General features: G+C 40.5%; 2 protein-coding genes across 3 annotated transcripts; one reads left to right on the top strand and one right to left on the bottom strand.

Annotated features, from left to right (window-relative positions):
* Positions 1 to 2,157: 2,157 nt before the first annotated feature.
* hyls1 (HYLS1 centriolar and ciliogenesis associated) lies at positions 2,158 to 10,012 on the top strand. 2 transcript variants are annotated; one of them, XM_088933941.1, is made up of 12 exons: positions 2,158 to 2,242; positions 2,907 to 3,009; positions 3,418 to 3,504; positions 3,935 to 4,002; positions 5,244 to 5,479; positions 5,578 to 5,636; positions 7,231 to 7,394; positions 7,482 to 7,527; positions 7,603 to 7,666; positions 8,964 to 9,045; positions 9,273 to 9,305; positions 9,671 to 10,012. In XM_088933941.1, the coding sequence occupies exons 2-12, from the start codon at positions 2,910 to 2,912 to the stop codon at positions 9,800 to 9,802; spliced, it is 1,071 nt and encodes a 356-aa protein (XP_088790067.1). In that variant the 5' UTR covers positions 2,158 to 2,242; positions 2,907 to 2,909; the 3' UTR covers positions 9,803 to 10,012. The 2 variants fall into 2 exon arrangements, with proteins under 2 accessions (XP_088790067.1, XP_088790068.1); XM_088933942.1 differs by lacking the exon at positions 2,158 to 2,242 and adding an exon at positions 2,290 to 2,379.
* Positions 9,955 to 14,568, bottom strand: mrpl4 (mitochondrial ribosomal protein L4). Its single transcript, XM_088933944.1, has 9 exons — positions 14,420 to 14,568; positions 13,769 to 13,850; positions 13,223 to 13,391; positions 12,214 to 12,265; positions 11,865 to 11,982; positions 11,287 to 11,393; positions 10,928 to 11,037; positions 10,277 to 10,350; positions 9,955 to 10,176 (listed from the first exon to the last, which is right to left on the bottom strand). Exons 1-9 carry the CDS (start codon positions 14,465 to 14,467, stop codon positions 10,028 to 10,030), a joined length of 909 nt encoding a protein of 302 aa, XP_088790070.1. The 5' UTR covers positions 14,468 to 14,568; the 3' UTR covers positions 9,955 to 10,027.
* Positions 14,569 to 15,220: the final 652 nt, after the last annotated feature.

Genomic DNA, 15,220 nt, shown 5'->3' with positions numbered 1-15,220 from the left:
ATGTGAGGTTATGTAACTATTCTAACTACTTCCTCTTCCCTATTGACTGTTTGTCCTTTGTCAGTGCATTTTGCATCTACTTAAATTAATTAATTAATATATATAGTATTTTGCAACAATGGCAGAACATTATGATACATAATTTGTGTGGTTTTAGTTTGTGTATGTAAGATTAAATAAACAGATTCATTTTAGTCTGGCTATTTTTTCTCTACAACATTACCGTACTAAATAAAAATAAAAAGACATACCAGCAGGTTAATTGGCTTGTGGGGAAATTGTGTGTGAGCCCCGGGATGGACTGGCATCCTGTCCAGGGTGTACCCTGCCTTGTGCTTGTCGCTTGCAAGGATAGGCTCCGGCTCTCCTGTCACCCTGAATTGGAATAAGTGGTTAGAAAATGAGTGGATGAATGTGGTTTTATGATGCTGTGACAATATCTCATGGCCTTGTAGTGTTGCCACAGTGTTTTTTACCAATGTGACCATGTGGCCATCTGACTAACATTTTTCAGTCTTGTTTTGTAGAGAACATATACCCTGGATCTTTCAGTTTTTGCAGTGTTGTATTTTTCTGTTGTCACAATGCTGTCAGAATTGTTGCAATGTGGCCACAACAGTATTTGGTTAAGTTGGAGGTGTTTCGAACAAGGCGTCCTCTTGTTTATAGCCTATTTATGTTCTTATACTGTATACTTAGACCATGAATTCTTTAATAAAATCAAAGATGTGGATGCCATTATTTTGCAAGAGATCTGAAGCTGTTCAGACATGTCCATTCAGTGCTCCTCAGGCTACAGGAGTTCAGAGCATCCAGCCTAGAACAGATTGTAATCAGACATGACAGAGACTTTATAATAGTGTGCAGTGTGGTACAGAGGGGTCTCTCTCACAGCTAAACTCCGGGACTGCAGACTGATGTCTGTCTGCATGATACATGACCCCCTCTGAATAATTGTGTTAAAATGTCAATACTCTTCATTATCTTCACAGATCTGCCATCATTTCAGGCCCAATGCCTGAGTTGTTTAGCACACAGTGGAAAAATCACACTTTTAGACAGTCCCCTTTATACCGCACACACAGGAAAGATCACACTTGGCATAAGAGGATGGGAACTGTTTGTGCATTTCGACAAGGCACATCATTAATGACAGGGTCATATGTCAGCTGTTAAAGGAACCAGCCTGGATCCTTCTTCAATTAATATTTATATGCAACACCTCTTTTTAAGTTCACAGTTAAATCAATTATTTTATGAAAGGACGAAATCAAACACAATTATCAGTCGTGTTTCAGGCTGCAACCACATCAGACATATTCATTTGTAGATCATGTGTTTGCCATGAATTACTTTGTCAGGCTCTGTCAGAGAGCTGGAGTCGAGACAGGCTGATGTGCAAGCTGTTCTTCACTGGCTTGGCAAACTCGCTCCAGAACAGACTGTTGAAGAGTGTGAGGTGTCCCTGCCTTCCTGCAGGATTGTGTAGCCACAGTATCATGTCATCTTGTCTGATGAGCTTCAAGTACGCTCCCTGTGTAGATGACTCCAGCTTCTGGTAGAAAAGAAGTCTCAGGTAAGACAAGGAACCATCATTCTCAGCACTGCTGAGTGTGAGACGGGCCTCATCTCTATGAACAGCACACCCACCCCAATTAGGAACTCTCTTGGAACTGTTACATTGAGCCACATTCTCTTGCTGAATCCAAGAGCATGTGGTAACAATGTGTTACCACTCACTCGGTTTAAGCCCCTGAGTTAAGATGATCACTTGGCATGCAGACAAGGTCTCTCTTTAAGGAAAAAAAAAAAGATTTTCTGTTTGAAATGATCACTATGTCTATCCTGACTACCTAGTCCACAAGCTTCAGTATGTGTTTTTTTTTTCACTGCAGCCAGATATGAAACGAGAAGAAGAAGATCTTCACCTTTCCGATGTCACCTCCTCGTTGCGAAGTGGATCTTGTAATTTTGTAGCTGGTTAATTTACAATACAGCACTTCATACCGCTTATGCACCGTGTGTTTACGCAGCTGAAGTGTACTTCCTTCATCTCGTGTTTAAATGTTTATTCTTATAAACGCCGCAGGGGGGCGCTGTTTCTGGAACTCGCTGTTTTCCAGCCCCGTGTTGCTGCTCTTGTCTGATTGGTCTGCGCGTCGTTGTCAGGCCGTAGTAACGGCTGCAGTTGGGATTAAAGGTGCTTGAATGTTTGGCGCTGGGGTGACCGCCGAGTCAAACAGTATGTTTTTATTAGTTCAGCAGTTGTACACGTTGTATCGGTAACTCTTGGTGACGAAGTTGGCATCGGGGAAAGAAATCGTAGGAACAGATACGGTGCCGGTTTTGAAACTGATTGTTTTCCAAAATAACCTTACGGTACATCGTTGTTTTACCTGGTTCTTTGTAATATTGCATGCACTGCGAAGACTTTTACAACTTCTTTCTGGTACCTTAATCAGATCTGTGTCACGGATTTGTAAAATGAAAGATGACTTCATCAACAATCAGTCTGTTTTATGATCAATACAATTTAGGTCCGATAACCTCAGCCTCCGAGTAGCTGATCGTAGTGTCCACTGTATTAAGTTTTGTCAACCTTCTCAATTTAGACACTTTCTTAAAAAAAACTCTTAGGTACCTTTTTTATTTATGGTCTTGGGATGCTTTTGGTAATTATTTCAGCTATTAAGAGTGAGTTGTAAAATGCTCCTTTAGAAATTGTAAAGCGATTTTAGTACAACTAGCTGTAGTCTAATAATAGTCGGAGGTTTTATTTGTGTTTCATAAAATATGCGGGTTTATTCCGTTGAAGATCGAGGGAATGACGATTTCTTCCCCATTTTCACTTACGAAACTGTGAAATACAGCTGCGCTAACTACTTTGTGTTGTCTCCGACTTGCAGGAGATGGAGGATATCGATTTTACAGAAGACGAAATTGAACAGCAGTTGGCCGTATTGGGATACAGCAATATTCCACAACACAGACTCCAAGAATTCAAACAAGGTATAATAATAATAATTCGTGGACCTGAACATCATTGCTTCATGAATTACTTCGTGATCCGAGCTCCTTCTTCCTTGAGTTTGCTGGTGCAAACCTTTTCACCCCAGTCACTCAAAATCCCTCTGCGGATTTGAAAAGGTTGTGTCAGGGGTGTCCAGTCCAGTCCAGGTCCTGGAGGGCCAGTGAGTCTGCAGGTTTTCTACGTCTCTTTTAAGCAGCAGCCTTTGCAGAGCTGGTATCTCATTTTAATTGGTCAATTTGGAAACATTTTAGGATTTTAAGTGCTTGTGTTTTTTTTTTGCAGCATATAAAATGAAATCGTTTTTCAGACTTTGAACAGGAACAAAAATGCATTAGGGAGTAATGTCAAACTTCATATTTGCAATTTGAACCTTTTTTTTTATCTAGATCTTGAACAGCTGATCCGACATGAGAGATCAAAGAGCCAGACGTCAAGTGGAAGAGACACACCTCAGTCTCACAGCAGTGCCTACGGTAAATCAGCACACCACATGATGAGAGACACGCAAATCAACAGCACGTTCTGCTGCCTTAATTTGCAAGTGGGCGAAACATAGTGCTTTTGAAAATAGAAAAGCATCATTATTGATTAAGTGTCAAAAGAGTTTGAATGATAAATAACAGTCAGAAGTCTCTAACTGTGAAGTTAAAATATTTGAAAATGTTGCTTAAAACTTAAGTTTCTCACTTTTTTTGCTAATAGGTTCAGTGGGAATATGTTTCTGACATAACTGCCTCTCTTCCTTTTTCTGTGATGGTCTGGTAGTTAATTCTTAATCATTTGAGGTATTGGTTTTAAAATTATACTGAACATTTAATAGGCTAATAAATAAACAGCAGGATACTTGCTGCCCTGTTTGAGAGGAAAGTCCCCTGATTATTTGTTTTTGTCTTTTTCTTTTAGCTTCCCAAGCTGAGGCGATGTATAAGAGACTATGTGCTCAGGACAGATTACCCCAGCCACAGAAACGGGTAAGACTCAGGGACTTAAGCAGGAACAGGTTCCTTTGGAAAAGCAGGACCTTGCTTGTTTACACTGAGCCCGGAGCCAAACCGAAGAGCAACTCTGGAAGAGGTGGCTGGAGAGCAGGGTCTAGTTTGCCTTATAAACTTAAATTTGACGAAACCGAAGGTCTTGGTTTGTTGGCAAACAAGGAAAGAACTGTATGGTGACTGCTTCAGGAGAAAGGTTTTACTGGTATTCTAGCAAATACTTTCCACACCACATTCCAGGGTAACGCGATGGGACAAGCATATGTTGGGGAAAATAAATGTTATTAACAAACCAAATAAAATGAATGTAGAAGGTTTCGTGAGAGTGCTTGAAATAAAATGAAAGTATGAAGCCAGTCTAAACAGTACAGCTACATCTATGAGGGCCTTTTAGGTACAAGGTAACAGATTCACTTTTGGAGCCCTGAGATTAGACAAGAAAAAATGCAGTGGGAACATCTTCAATCAATCTGTGGCATACAAAAGTTGTTACACTCTAATGTGATCCTAAATAGTTGAAAATTGTGAAGTAAAGTCAGATATTGTGTAGAAGAGGAGAGCAGTGTTGATCAAAAGTGTATTCTTATTTTGTGATGACTGTGAAAAATATGAAATTGTTCATGCCAGCATTCATGAGTGCAGCTGTAATAACTATTCCTTATGTCCAGATCAGGAACTGAGTGATTTCTATTTGGTTTGACATCTGAAGGCTTCTTTCTATGGAGATCATAAAGAACTGGTTAGAATGGTAACCTGCGGGTGTAATAAAAAGTGATACAGAGTCTGTGTAGGACTGTTTTCTATATCAGATTCTAGGAAATGATTCACTCTTAGACAGAACATGGCCTTTGTTAGCTGAGCACTGAAAAATCAGTTGTAACTTTAGAGTCATGAGTGTGGTCACCTAACGTCAGGTTACAGATTTGTTTTCTTTCAGTCTTTCAGTCTTTGAAAAGGGCATAGTCTTTGGTTGAGACTTATAATGATATGAATGAGCTTCTCAAATGCTAAAATAAAGATTTTACTCTTTTGTTCAGCCTGTCTTAAAACTATATTTATAAAATGTTTAGGTTGCAATGTTTTGGATTTATGTTTCCGTTCAATAAATTACAAATAGTATTTTGTACACTTGAAGGTATGTCTGATAAAATGTTTAAAAAGACAATGATCTTCTGAGAATTTTCTGTTTGCATTAAGAAAAACCTCTTATTTCTTATCAGGTACCATTTTCTGAATATGGAATGGAGAACCAGAACAACATTCAACAGTGTGAGCCTTACATTCGATATTCTGTGGCGCCAAAATTATCATGGCCTGCTTCTGCCCCCTACAGGCCTGACATAGGAATTATCCCTCAAAATACTAGCAATTCAGCATCAGATACCAGCAGATCAGCAGGTCTTGCAACACAGCCAGGTGATCATGGAAAACCTGTGTTGAAGAGGAAAGTTCTAAGGTATGTTGCCGTAACATGTCTTGTGTAAAAGCTGAGACCAGTATTTCCAAATGGTTTTTTCCTCATCTATTACATTACAGCATGTTTGTACCCTTCAGGAAACAGAGAGGCCAGGCCCATGTTTTTGATGAATCAACAGAAAGCAGAGCTGACTCAGGTATCCTGAATTTTTTTCACTGCTCCGTATTTTGTGTGAGAAATTGGGCATTTATCTATTACATATTGCATTGAATCTAGCCCAGTAAATCTCTTCTGCTATTTGTTCTTTATGCCATTACATACTGTATATTGGGTTAATTGTGAAACGTTGAGATAGCAAACATTGACTTCAAGATCGTAGTGTCTATTAATTGACAAGTTAACGAGGAGAATCTACTTCTATGGGTTAACACTATAAGCCCCTGGGGACAGCTTTGCCTTTAACAAATATGCATCCCCCTTCCTGAAAATGAGCTAATCCTCTTAGCAGTTCAGCAGCACTTGGTTCACCCATCTGCTGCAGCCGGTCACATAGGCAAGGTGGAAAGCACAATGTATAGAATGTATGACAACTACTGCCAGGAAGAAAGTGACGAGGAAAACTGCTCCCTGTCCTCTTCCTTTTGGTCGGACAAATCCAGTGATGAAGAGCGTGAATGTTTTGAAGAGGGTCTGAAGGTGGACCCTGATCCTAGATGCCATATCAGGACTGAAAAGTCTATGAAGGAGGGTGTGGAAGCAAGCCCAGAAGTGAAAGGGAATTTTGGGCATGATGAAGGGGACACGGTCTGTCCAGAAGCTCCAGCGAGCGAGCCGACGTCTGGCTATGGAACACACAGGCCGGACTCGGAGGGGGACTATGAGAATGAGGCCTCATGGGACACGTTGGACCAGAATAGTCAGGTTTCCCATGAGAAAGGCTGTTGGGAGGAGAAGATTCCTGAAAGAGAGAAAGTTGAGGAATCGGGGGATTTGGAGAATCCTTCTTGTGTGGGGAACCTGGGCAGTTGTAAGACAGAGGACTTGGATTATGAGTCTGAAGAAGAGGCCATGTTGTTTGAAAAACAGGATAGCAAGAATGAATATGAAAAAGGTATTCTTTAGGTCTTATAAAATTTAATGTTTTTCACATTTTTTGTTCAAGCCCCAAACAAATGTATACACTTCTTGAATGATACCATATACTGGTCTGCTGTTCACAGCCTTAGAATATACAAGTTAGAATATATTTCTGATTTACCTGTATACTTTAACTTATCATGTACCTTCATTGAAGGTGACTTCTGCATAGAAGAATCTTGGTTTATTTAATGTAATGTAACAACATGGTAGTAAAATATGTCACAGTGCAACTAATAGAGTATTATACTCAAACTACTGTTAGAGGACAACCTATTGGGATAAGAACTACAAGCAGAAACAGTCATGGCATAAATGTAATGTAACTGAAATAAGATGCTTCTATAGGAGATTTGACGTTGGGCAGGGCTTGGCAAACTGTATGCATCAGGGGAGACACTTGACTCCACTGTTGGAGGTGCAGATGGGAACTTTTTTGAAGTTCAAAATGAATTTACCAAACTGAAAAAAGTATTTACCTGCTTTAAGCAAATGTAAGTAACTGATTTTTGTAATGTGCCTTCACTGCTGCAAGTAAAAAGATTTTGTTCTAAAGAATGCATACATATGTATAAATTAACTTAGATTCACATGCAAAAATCTTTCTAGCAAATAAGTTACTGTGGTGTAAAGTGTATTGATTTTTCTTTCAGCAGTGGATGTTGGTAAACTTGAGGAAGAACTAGACAGACTTCAGCTGTGTTCAGATGAGCTGGACTCTGAGGTGGACAGTGAAGAGACCAGCAGCCTGAGTGACAAAACCAGCTCTGAGGCAGAAAGAGTTTCCTCTGCTTTCCAAGTGTACAGACGAGACTTTGTAAGTGATTATTAATGCAGGAGTGCCTACACTTTTTCCATGTGTTGAAAATTACCAGGTAAAAAACTTCAACTTTTTCTTTCATAGCGGAGATCAGCAAGTGAGAATGATATTCTGAGTCACCCCAAGTCTTGTAAGTAAACTCATGATTAAAATATCAGTTATACTTGTCTAGCATCATATATTTAGAAATGTATATTTCTTTCAGTTATCCGACCACAAATGAATCATCCTCACACAAGAAATCTGAAGAAAACAGATCCCGTCTCAAAGTAAGTGATTTTGGAATCCATCTATTCATTTTCTAACGGTATCATCCAATATAGGGTTGTGGGGCAGCCGGAGCGTATCCCAGCAAACAACAGGCACAAGGCAGGGTACACCCTGGATGGGACACCAGTCCATTTGGACACACTCACTTACAAATACAGGGCCAAGGACCAGTATATCCTTGGACTGTGAGAAGAAACCGGACCCCCTGGAGGAAACCCACGTGACCATGAGGAGAACATGAAAAACTCTGTAGTGTAGCACGTGACATCCCAGGAGTTGAGCACAGGGCCCCAGCAGATCTCACCACTACGCCACCCCATTTTAAACATCTTTGAGGTTTATTGCATTAATCGTGTTTGATAATGAAAAGTTAGTTGCTTTTAAACAAGTGGTACACTTAAAATTAGGCATTTGTATATTTTAATATACATATACATTTCTAAATATCAGTGCCTTCTATCTCCATGAATGTTACTGGTTTGTTTTGTCATTTTCATGTTAAACAACATAAAGAGTTTCAGAACTGTTAAGACCCTTTATCATAAAGTCTTATACTGGTTCACCAAAAACCTAAGCTTACATGAAGAGTCAGTATGTATTTTCATGGGGTTTAATTTTGTTTGGATGGGAACCGTATGTAAGAATCCACCTGAAAATGGCCTTCACATGGCTTTTTGAACTCTCAACCACAAATCCTGTAATATTGACTACTTGAAGTAAAGTAGTCGGAGTACATCTTAGTCTGCAAAACCAGCACTGACTAAAAACTAATGGTTCATGAGCAAACCTAACAAAAAGAAAAACATTTCATCCTGTCTATTCCTCCTGGGAATCAAGTAATGCTACTGGGTCGCTGATCACTCACTCCAACTTAGCTATTTTCTCTGAATAAGAAAGGCAGAATCTACAGTATACCCCATGTAGCAGATCTATAGACATCTACCTAGAGGGAGAAATGTGCTGTGTTAATGTGAAATGGAACTATTTTCAGATTTATTTTTGTAAATTTAAAACTTCATGTTTCTTTCTATATCGCGCCCCAAGGCTCTATTTTTTAGTTTTACCAAAGCAACTTTGGATTCAGGTAAGAATTGCAAAAAACCTTTGGGATAAAATCAGGCAAAGCTTTTCACAGCCTGAGAAGGCTTGTGCACTCCTGAACATCACATGCAGGTTCATGTTATGAAGGCTTAATATTCACAGTTACATTTTGAACAAACCATTGCATTAAAACATCCTTAAAATGCCTATTCCAAGCAGAGTGTCAGATTTGTTTTCTGTTTCTTTCCTTTAAAGGTATTTCCAGTATAAACAAGACTGGGATACTTTCAGAGCACCTGGGGAGAAAGACCGTAAAGGACTGCGCTGGGGGATAAGGGTATGTGGATTAGTGCCATCACTTCAAATGGAAATCTGTTCAGTTAGTTAAACCACTTATCATGAAGCGTTTCTATGCCTTAAGATGGGAGTGCCATTTTTCCCCCATCCCCATTACTTAGGAAAGAGAGAATCCCAAACTGTTGTGCTGGCGCTATATTAGGTGTAGAATAACTTCTTTCATGTTTAAAACTGCTTTATTACATATTTAAATTTCTTCTCTTCAAGGAACAAATGCTGTACAAAAGTCAAGCTCCACCTGTAAGTATGTTTTACTGCAATGGTGATTTTCATTTTATAATAAACTGTAGTTTCAAGTGACTGTCATCCTTCCCCGAGCCAAAAGAAGGCTTCATGTTCACATGTGGTTTGTCACAGCTGTGGGCGGCTTTCATTCTGAAACAGTACTGAATTTCTTTTGATCCTAAACCTGTGAAAGCAGTAACTGTTTCTGTGCTTGAGGTTGGTCCTGAATGGCTTCTTATAAGTTGTATGGAATATAAAAATAAACTACTGTCCTCTCCTGGGTACCCATGGTTGAATGGGTAATACTATTCACCAACAGTGATTTTGAAATTACATTCTAGTAGAGTGGTAATGTAGGAAGGGTTTTATTTTTCTTCCAGAAGCCACAGCGTATCTACGTTCCCAATACCTACGTTGTTCCAACTGAGAAGAAACGTTCAGCTCTGAGATGGGAAGTACGGCATGATTTGGCAAATGGAATACAACCTCCCAAAATATTCTATCCTTTCTAGAACACCAGGCTTGTTCTGCTTTGTGGGGGAGCCTTAAATATTTTAAGTGCAATTTGAAATATATTTGCATTGGTGTGGCTTTTGTTTAGTGTATGTTATTTAAATTGGGCCTTATTTTATTTTTTTAACATGCATCAGGAATGACAAATCTCTGGGGAACACATTTTAATTGAATACTGTACATACAAAATAAACATTTTTATACTTTGTCCTTGACTTTTTTTTTTACAGTGGAATATCGCTATAGGGTAATTTGAAAGGATAGAGTGGTGAGAATCTGCAGTCGTGCCAGAGCAGTTTCTTCTCCAAAAAATTGATAGCATCCAGCGTCAGAACAAGGGTTTCATGTTTTAGCATGCTGTGAACATTGAGACCTGTGAAAATAAGACAGGCGGTTTACATAACCACAGGTATTTCCTGAAGCGAACCAAGTTAAAGGTTTGTGTTTACCCAGTCTAAACCCCAGTTTCGTACCTATTACTGGAATCACATTCACAGTTTTCAGATCTGCAGTTGCCTTGAGAATGTTTCCAGGAAGGTCTTCTTTCCTGTTGTAAAAAAACAGGAAGTTTGTCATTCTGAAAGTCTGTACATTTTTATATGCATCTGTAACACTGCTCAGGCAATGACCTTAACTGTCTGCTACTGAAGACATGAAGAGTATGATACTGATACATGCCACAAATTCAAGATTCATTTCCTAAATGCACTACTTGCTGTAGTACCTTCCAAGGTTCTAAGCAGGTATATCCAGAATTCTGCAGCTTGAGTACGAACTACATAAATTGCACTAGCTTCCAATGAAAATGAGTGGTCTTTAAAGCACTAGCTATAGGTTATCATACGGGCTTATTACATAAGCAAAATCCAGCCATTCACAGAGATCTGCCAATTCAATCCTAAAACTGCTGAAGACCAGGTTCCACCCAGTGGATGGTAATGCCTTCTCTTGTGCTGCACCACACATGGAAAATAATTCAGAAATCCATTGAGACGCAACGTACATTGTCTGCTATTGTTTACATCTTTCTACGCCTTCTCTTGTGTGTATTACATGCATATACTGTAGCACAGCACTGATGTTTCTAAAAGCTGGGTTTATTAACATATACACTGAATACGTACACATCTACAATCAGAACTGAATCCCCCCAGTTCCTGTATCTGGCCAAATCCAGAAGATACTGGGAATCTGGAGCAGGCATCTCTAGAGAGTCTACAACATGAAGATAATCCTGAAGAAAAAAAAGAAAAACTTGAAAACATTTTAAAACTTGAACGCATACTAGGTCGACTGATACGACTGTTCTGGAGAGGATAGAAATGCCACAAGCATTGTGCATTTTTTTTTCATTTTGAAAAACATTTTATGGCAGTGAAAAGCTACATATTCATTCAGAAAATGCCTTACAATCTGTTCTGTATAGAAGAAAAGTGAGATTTTAAAGTCTGAGGTGGTTTTATTTTGGAAGTGAAATGCTTACCTGAGCAAGTTTCGCACTGAGAGCCACCTTCAAGCCCAAGACGCGCACTTTCATCGGCAGCATGTAGTAGTAACTAGTGGGTCCCCGAGGCCCGTGTGCAATCCCACCTGCACGTGCAGCACAAAGAAGTCGCATTTTACATGAGGTCTGGTGTGTGTGGCACATGCATCCAGTTAACACTCGTGCGAAAGGTGTTACCCAACAGAATGAAAATGAATAATGGAGGATCCCAAGTGCTCCAGCTTGCCGAGTGCAGAATTAGTGCAGTGATCACAGATCTGAGCCCTGGTCACGTCCCTAGCCGACTGTATGGGGAATCCTCAATTCGGCTACAGGCCGTTGAGGGTAGGGCAGGGTTAGTCTGCAGTGCTCTCCAACTGCCAGTGATAGGGCACCCCCTATGGCCTCCTGGGTGCTCTGGATGGGCAGGGTGGGGACGTGTGTGTGTGTGCGCGCGCATTTACAGGCCTTGCAGCTGTGAGCCGAGATGTGCTGAACCACACAAGTGGCAGGTGGATGCAGCACGCACAGTAACAGGCGATCAGGAGAAACAGCGCACCGGAGCAAACTGATCCCACCTCCTCTCCACAAGGGCGACCTGATGCTGCCCTGGCGGGCTCTGCCACTTCCTTTCTGTTTCCACGGCTTCCGGCCTCCCCCGCTCACCTCTGCCCGGCTCTTCACCTTGGCATGGCTCTAAAAGAGCAGCAAAGACCACTGTCCTCAAAAGAGGCCCCTGGGTGTCGTGGAACTGACAGTACTCGGGCAGAACATCACTGTTTCTCCCACTGCGTCTCCAGTAGCAGGTACACTCTTCCACGATGGCTGAGCGCGGAAAACGCACTGAGCCCACGGCACTCACAGCCAGACATCATTACAGAAGTTCACCTTGAGATCACGCTACATCTTCGCTTTAGATCTACTTACGATTCTCTTGAAATTTCTCTGCCAGACTTCAACTTCGTGCAGTATATCAACCCTAAAAAAAGATTGCAAATTAACTTGACAAAAAGTACACATCCCAAGACTCATCCTGAGATCATAAGAGAAGAATCATAATTTAAAACATTTTAAAATTTTACACAACTGAAATTTCAACATTTGATGCTCTGGCTAAAGCCCTTCCTACTGCTTCATGTCAGCACAATGCCTTAACATGCAAGTATTTTATAGGATATGAAAAATACAGAATATAAAACAGAAAGATAAAGGAGTACTCTGGCACTTGAAAAAGATACAAAGTAAAAAGTAGAAGCATTGCAAAAACTATAACGTGAATGAGACAAAAATACATTTTGTATGGCATATTATTAAAAATTACTTGTGCAATTGTTTCCTGCACATGCTATAACTGAATTATTTTTATTAATGCGTTTTAATGAGTACAAAAATACAAAAACAGTCATCCATTTTCAAACTGCTGCGCATTTGTTGAGCTTCCCCTCTGCAAGGTGACAGAACCACACCTCTGACAAAGTACTTTAAAAACGTTTGGATGTTTCTTCTAGACCAGTAGTTCAGATTATCCACCTCAGCTTAACGCGAGATCCCTTTTCTGGGAGTGAGAAACATGCCAGATATTTTTAGAAGGTAAATCATCAAGCCCAGACTCGTAAGTACAACTACTTTGTTTCCTCAAACCTTGGTATTTTAAGGTAAAGTTATAAGGAGTGTGAGAACATATTTTGAGAACCAACAGGGTGCAGCTGCAGTCAAGGGTAAGAACCACGTTTCTAGCCCTTTACCACCATGAAAAACAGCTTCGCAGACACTTGCGAACTCTAATGTGGATTTTTATCTCCCAGTGAGCCAGCACACATGAGCAGCATCAGTCGATCTTAAATGCTTCAGCCAGCACACGTCTCCCTGGCCAGCGATAAGAGAGCGCTACCGCAGCACAGACGTGAGGCATGATGGAAATCGCACACAGGCGGACCTGGGAGGCACGGCGAAGACATCCGGGTGCAGCTCAACCAGGCCCAGCTGGTCGTCCTCAGGGCTGCGCAGGGATTCCAGCCACGTCTGCGCAGGGCGGAGATGAGCGGGAATCTCCACCTCACTCCTCCGCAGCACCGGCAGCTCCGAGCCCACGGGGGGGGGCCTCTCTGGAACACAGAGAGGCAGAGACAATCACACCGCAGGGGCAGCGCGCACTTGTCCTTTAGTGACAAAGCACCCCGTTCTGTTTCTTTACCTTCTGCTGGTCATGTAGAACTCCTACAGCACTTTAAAAATATTTATATTTTAAAGTCACAGATTTCAATCGCTAGTTACCCTAATTATTTTTAAATGATTAAGTTATTTAAATAACGTGACAAAATTAACACTACCAGCTAATTTAGACTGAAAACATGAGATCCAAGTTTCCTAAAACACAGAAAAGATGTGACCAGTTTTACTAATGCTGGTCATCAGGTGTTTTAAATGGAGAACATGAGTGTCTGAGTGTCATAAGCATCAGTGTTCAGAGTCGGATGCCTACTTGTATGGGGGAGTTCTATCAAATTCGAAGGAATCAGCAGATTTTTGGGAAGTCCATGGTCTCCTGAGATAGATGAAGCAAACTAGACAGAAAACAGAACAAATGAGAAATTTTATTAAGCACATTTACAATAAATAAAGGACTGATCAGTATAACGGAAGTATTGACATTTAAAAAGTCATAAATCACAAGAGTGGAATGAAAATAGTTTTTTTTAAATAGATATAAGCATAGATTCAACATTTGATATAGACTGCCCATTAAAGGTACTTTAAATGGCACATATATTGTTGATAAAACATGTTAGTGATGTTTAGAACAAATTCCTTTTTAAAAACATTACAAAATGGAGAGATACATTTGTAATATCACTGAAGCGGATGAAAGGCACAGAAATATCAAAAATGTTTAAAACCCCAAACATACATTTGCATTAATAAGTAATGGAGTAATATATACAGTTTAAATAGAAAAATATTAATACAAATAAAATACCACTGCACTGCAACATTTCAAACGTAACTGGGATGTTTGGACAACAGTAAACGCAATTTTATGAACGTGGCTACAAGCAGTACGCTGATCCGATTTTGAAGAACTGCAGCGCTCAAAACAGATGCCAGTTTAAAAAAATCTCGCAGCAGAACTTACCCTCTTACCAATCTCTCTACAACACACAGCAGCATAAATGCGTAACATGCTCGTTATCTGCTTAAAATATTCAATACACCATCAGCTCATATACTGCACAAGCTATATTTTTGAAAGAAGGTCAACCATACATGCGTGGGTAATACAGATACTTCCGTCCCTCAATTATGACGTTCGAGCTCGCGGGCAACCATTCACTTTAATTGTACTACATTGCCACCTTGTGGCCAGGAGGAGTATAGAGCAGGTACTTTGGAAATTTCAGGTATAGTACTTATTGAATTGAACCATGCGCGCTTTCCCAAATATAACTAAAACTCGCCTAACCTCAGACCTGTGTAAATGGTGTGTCACACTTTTTACTGGAGGAACGGTGCCCGCGGAGTCAATGTGAAATGCGACGCTGACGTGTAGACTGAGAGGACACAAGAGCTGCTCTGCTCCAGGGAAAACAAGGCCGTGCATAAAGAACCCCATGACATACTGTACGGTTATAAAACAAGGTTGCAAGTAGCTGTTTGATCCGAGGATCTCATCTGTCGGTTCCAACAACATGGCTGGGACGGTTCTTTCAGACCACAATACTTCAGCCCCTGGGTCTCCAGCCTCCGATTTCTGTCAGGAAAGGCTGGCTTCTGGCCTGTGGGCCACAACTCCTACGCGTGTCCCCTTTATCTTCTTAATTTAAGTAGACCTTTACACTTCAATTCAAGTTTTTTGCTAGCAGATTCTTAATGAATGGCTGCATGGCACATCACATGAACTCTGACTGTTGACTGTTGTGCAACTTGTGGTTCCTTT

Source organism: Atractosteus spatula, chromosome 15 (genome assembly GCF_055471065.1).
Source record: "Atractosteus spatula isolate fAtrSpa1 chromosome 15, fAtrSpa1.hap1, whole genome shotgun sequence".
Lineage (NCBI taxonomy): Eukaryota > Metazoa > Chordata > Actinopteri > Semionotiformes > Lepisosteidae > Atractosteus > Atractosteus spatula.
This window is presented reverse-complemented; position numbering and strand designations above follow the sequence as displayed.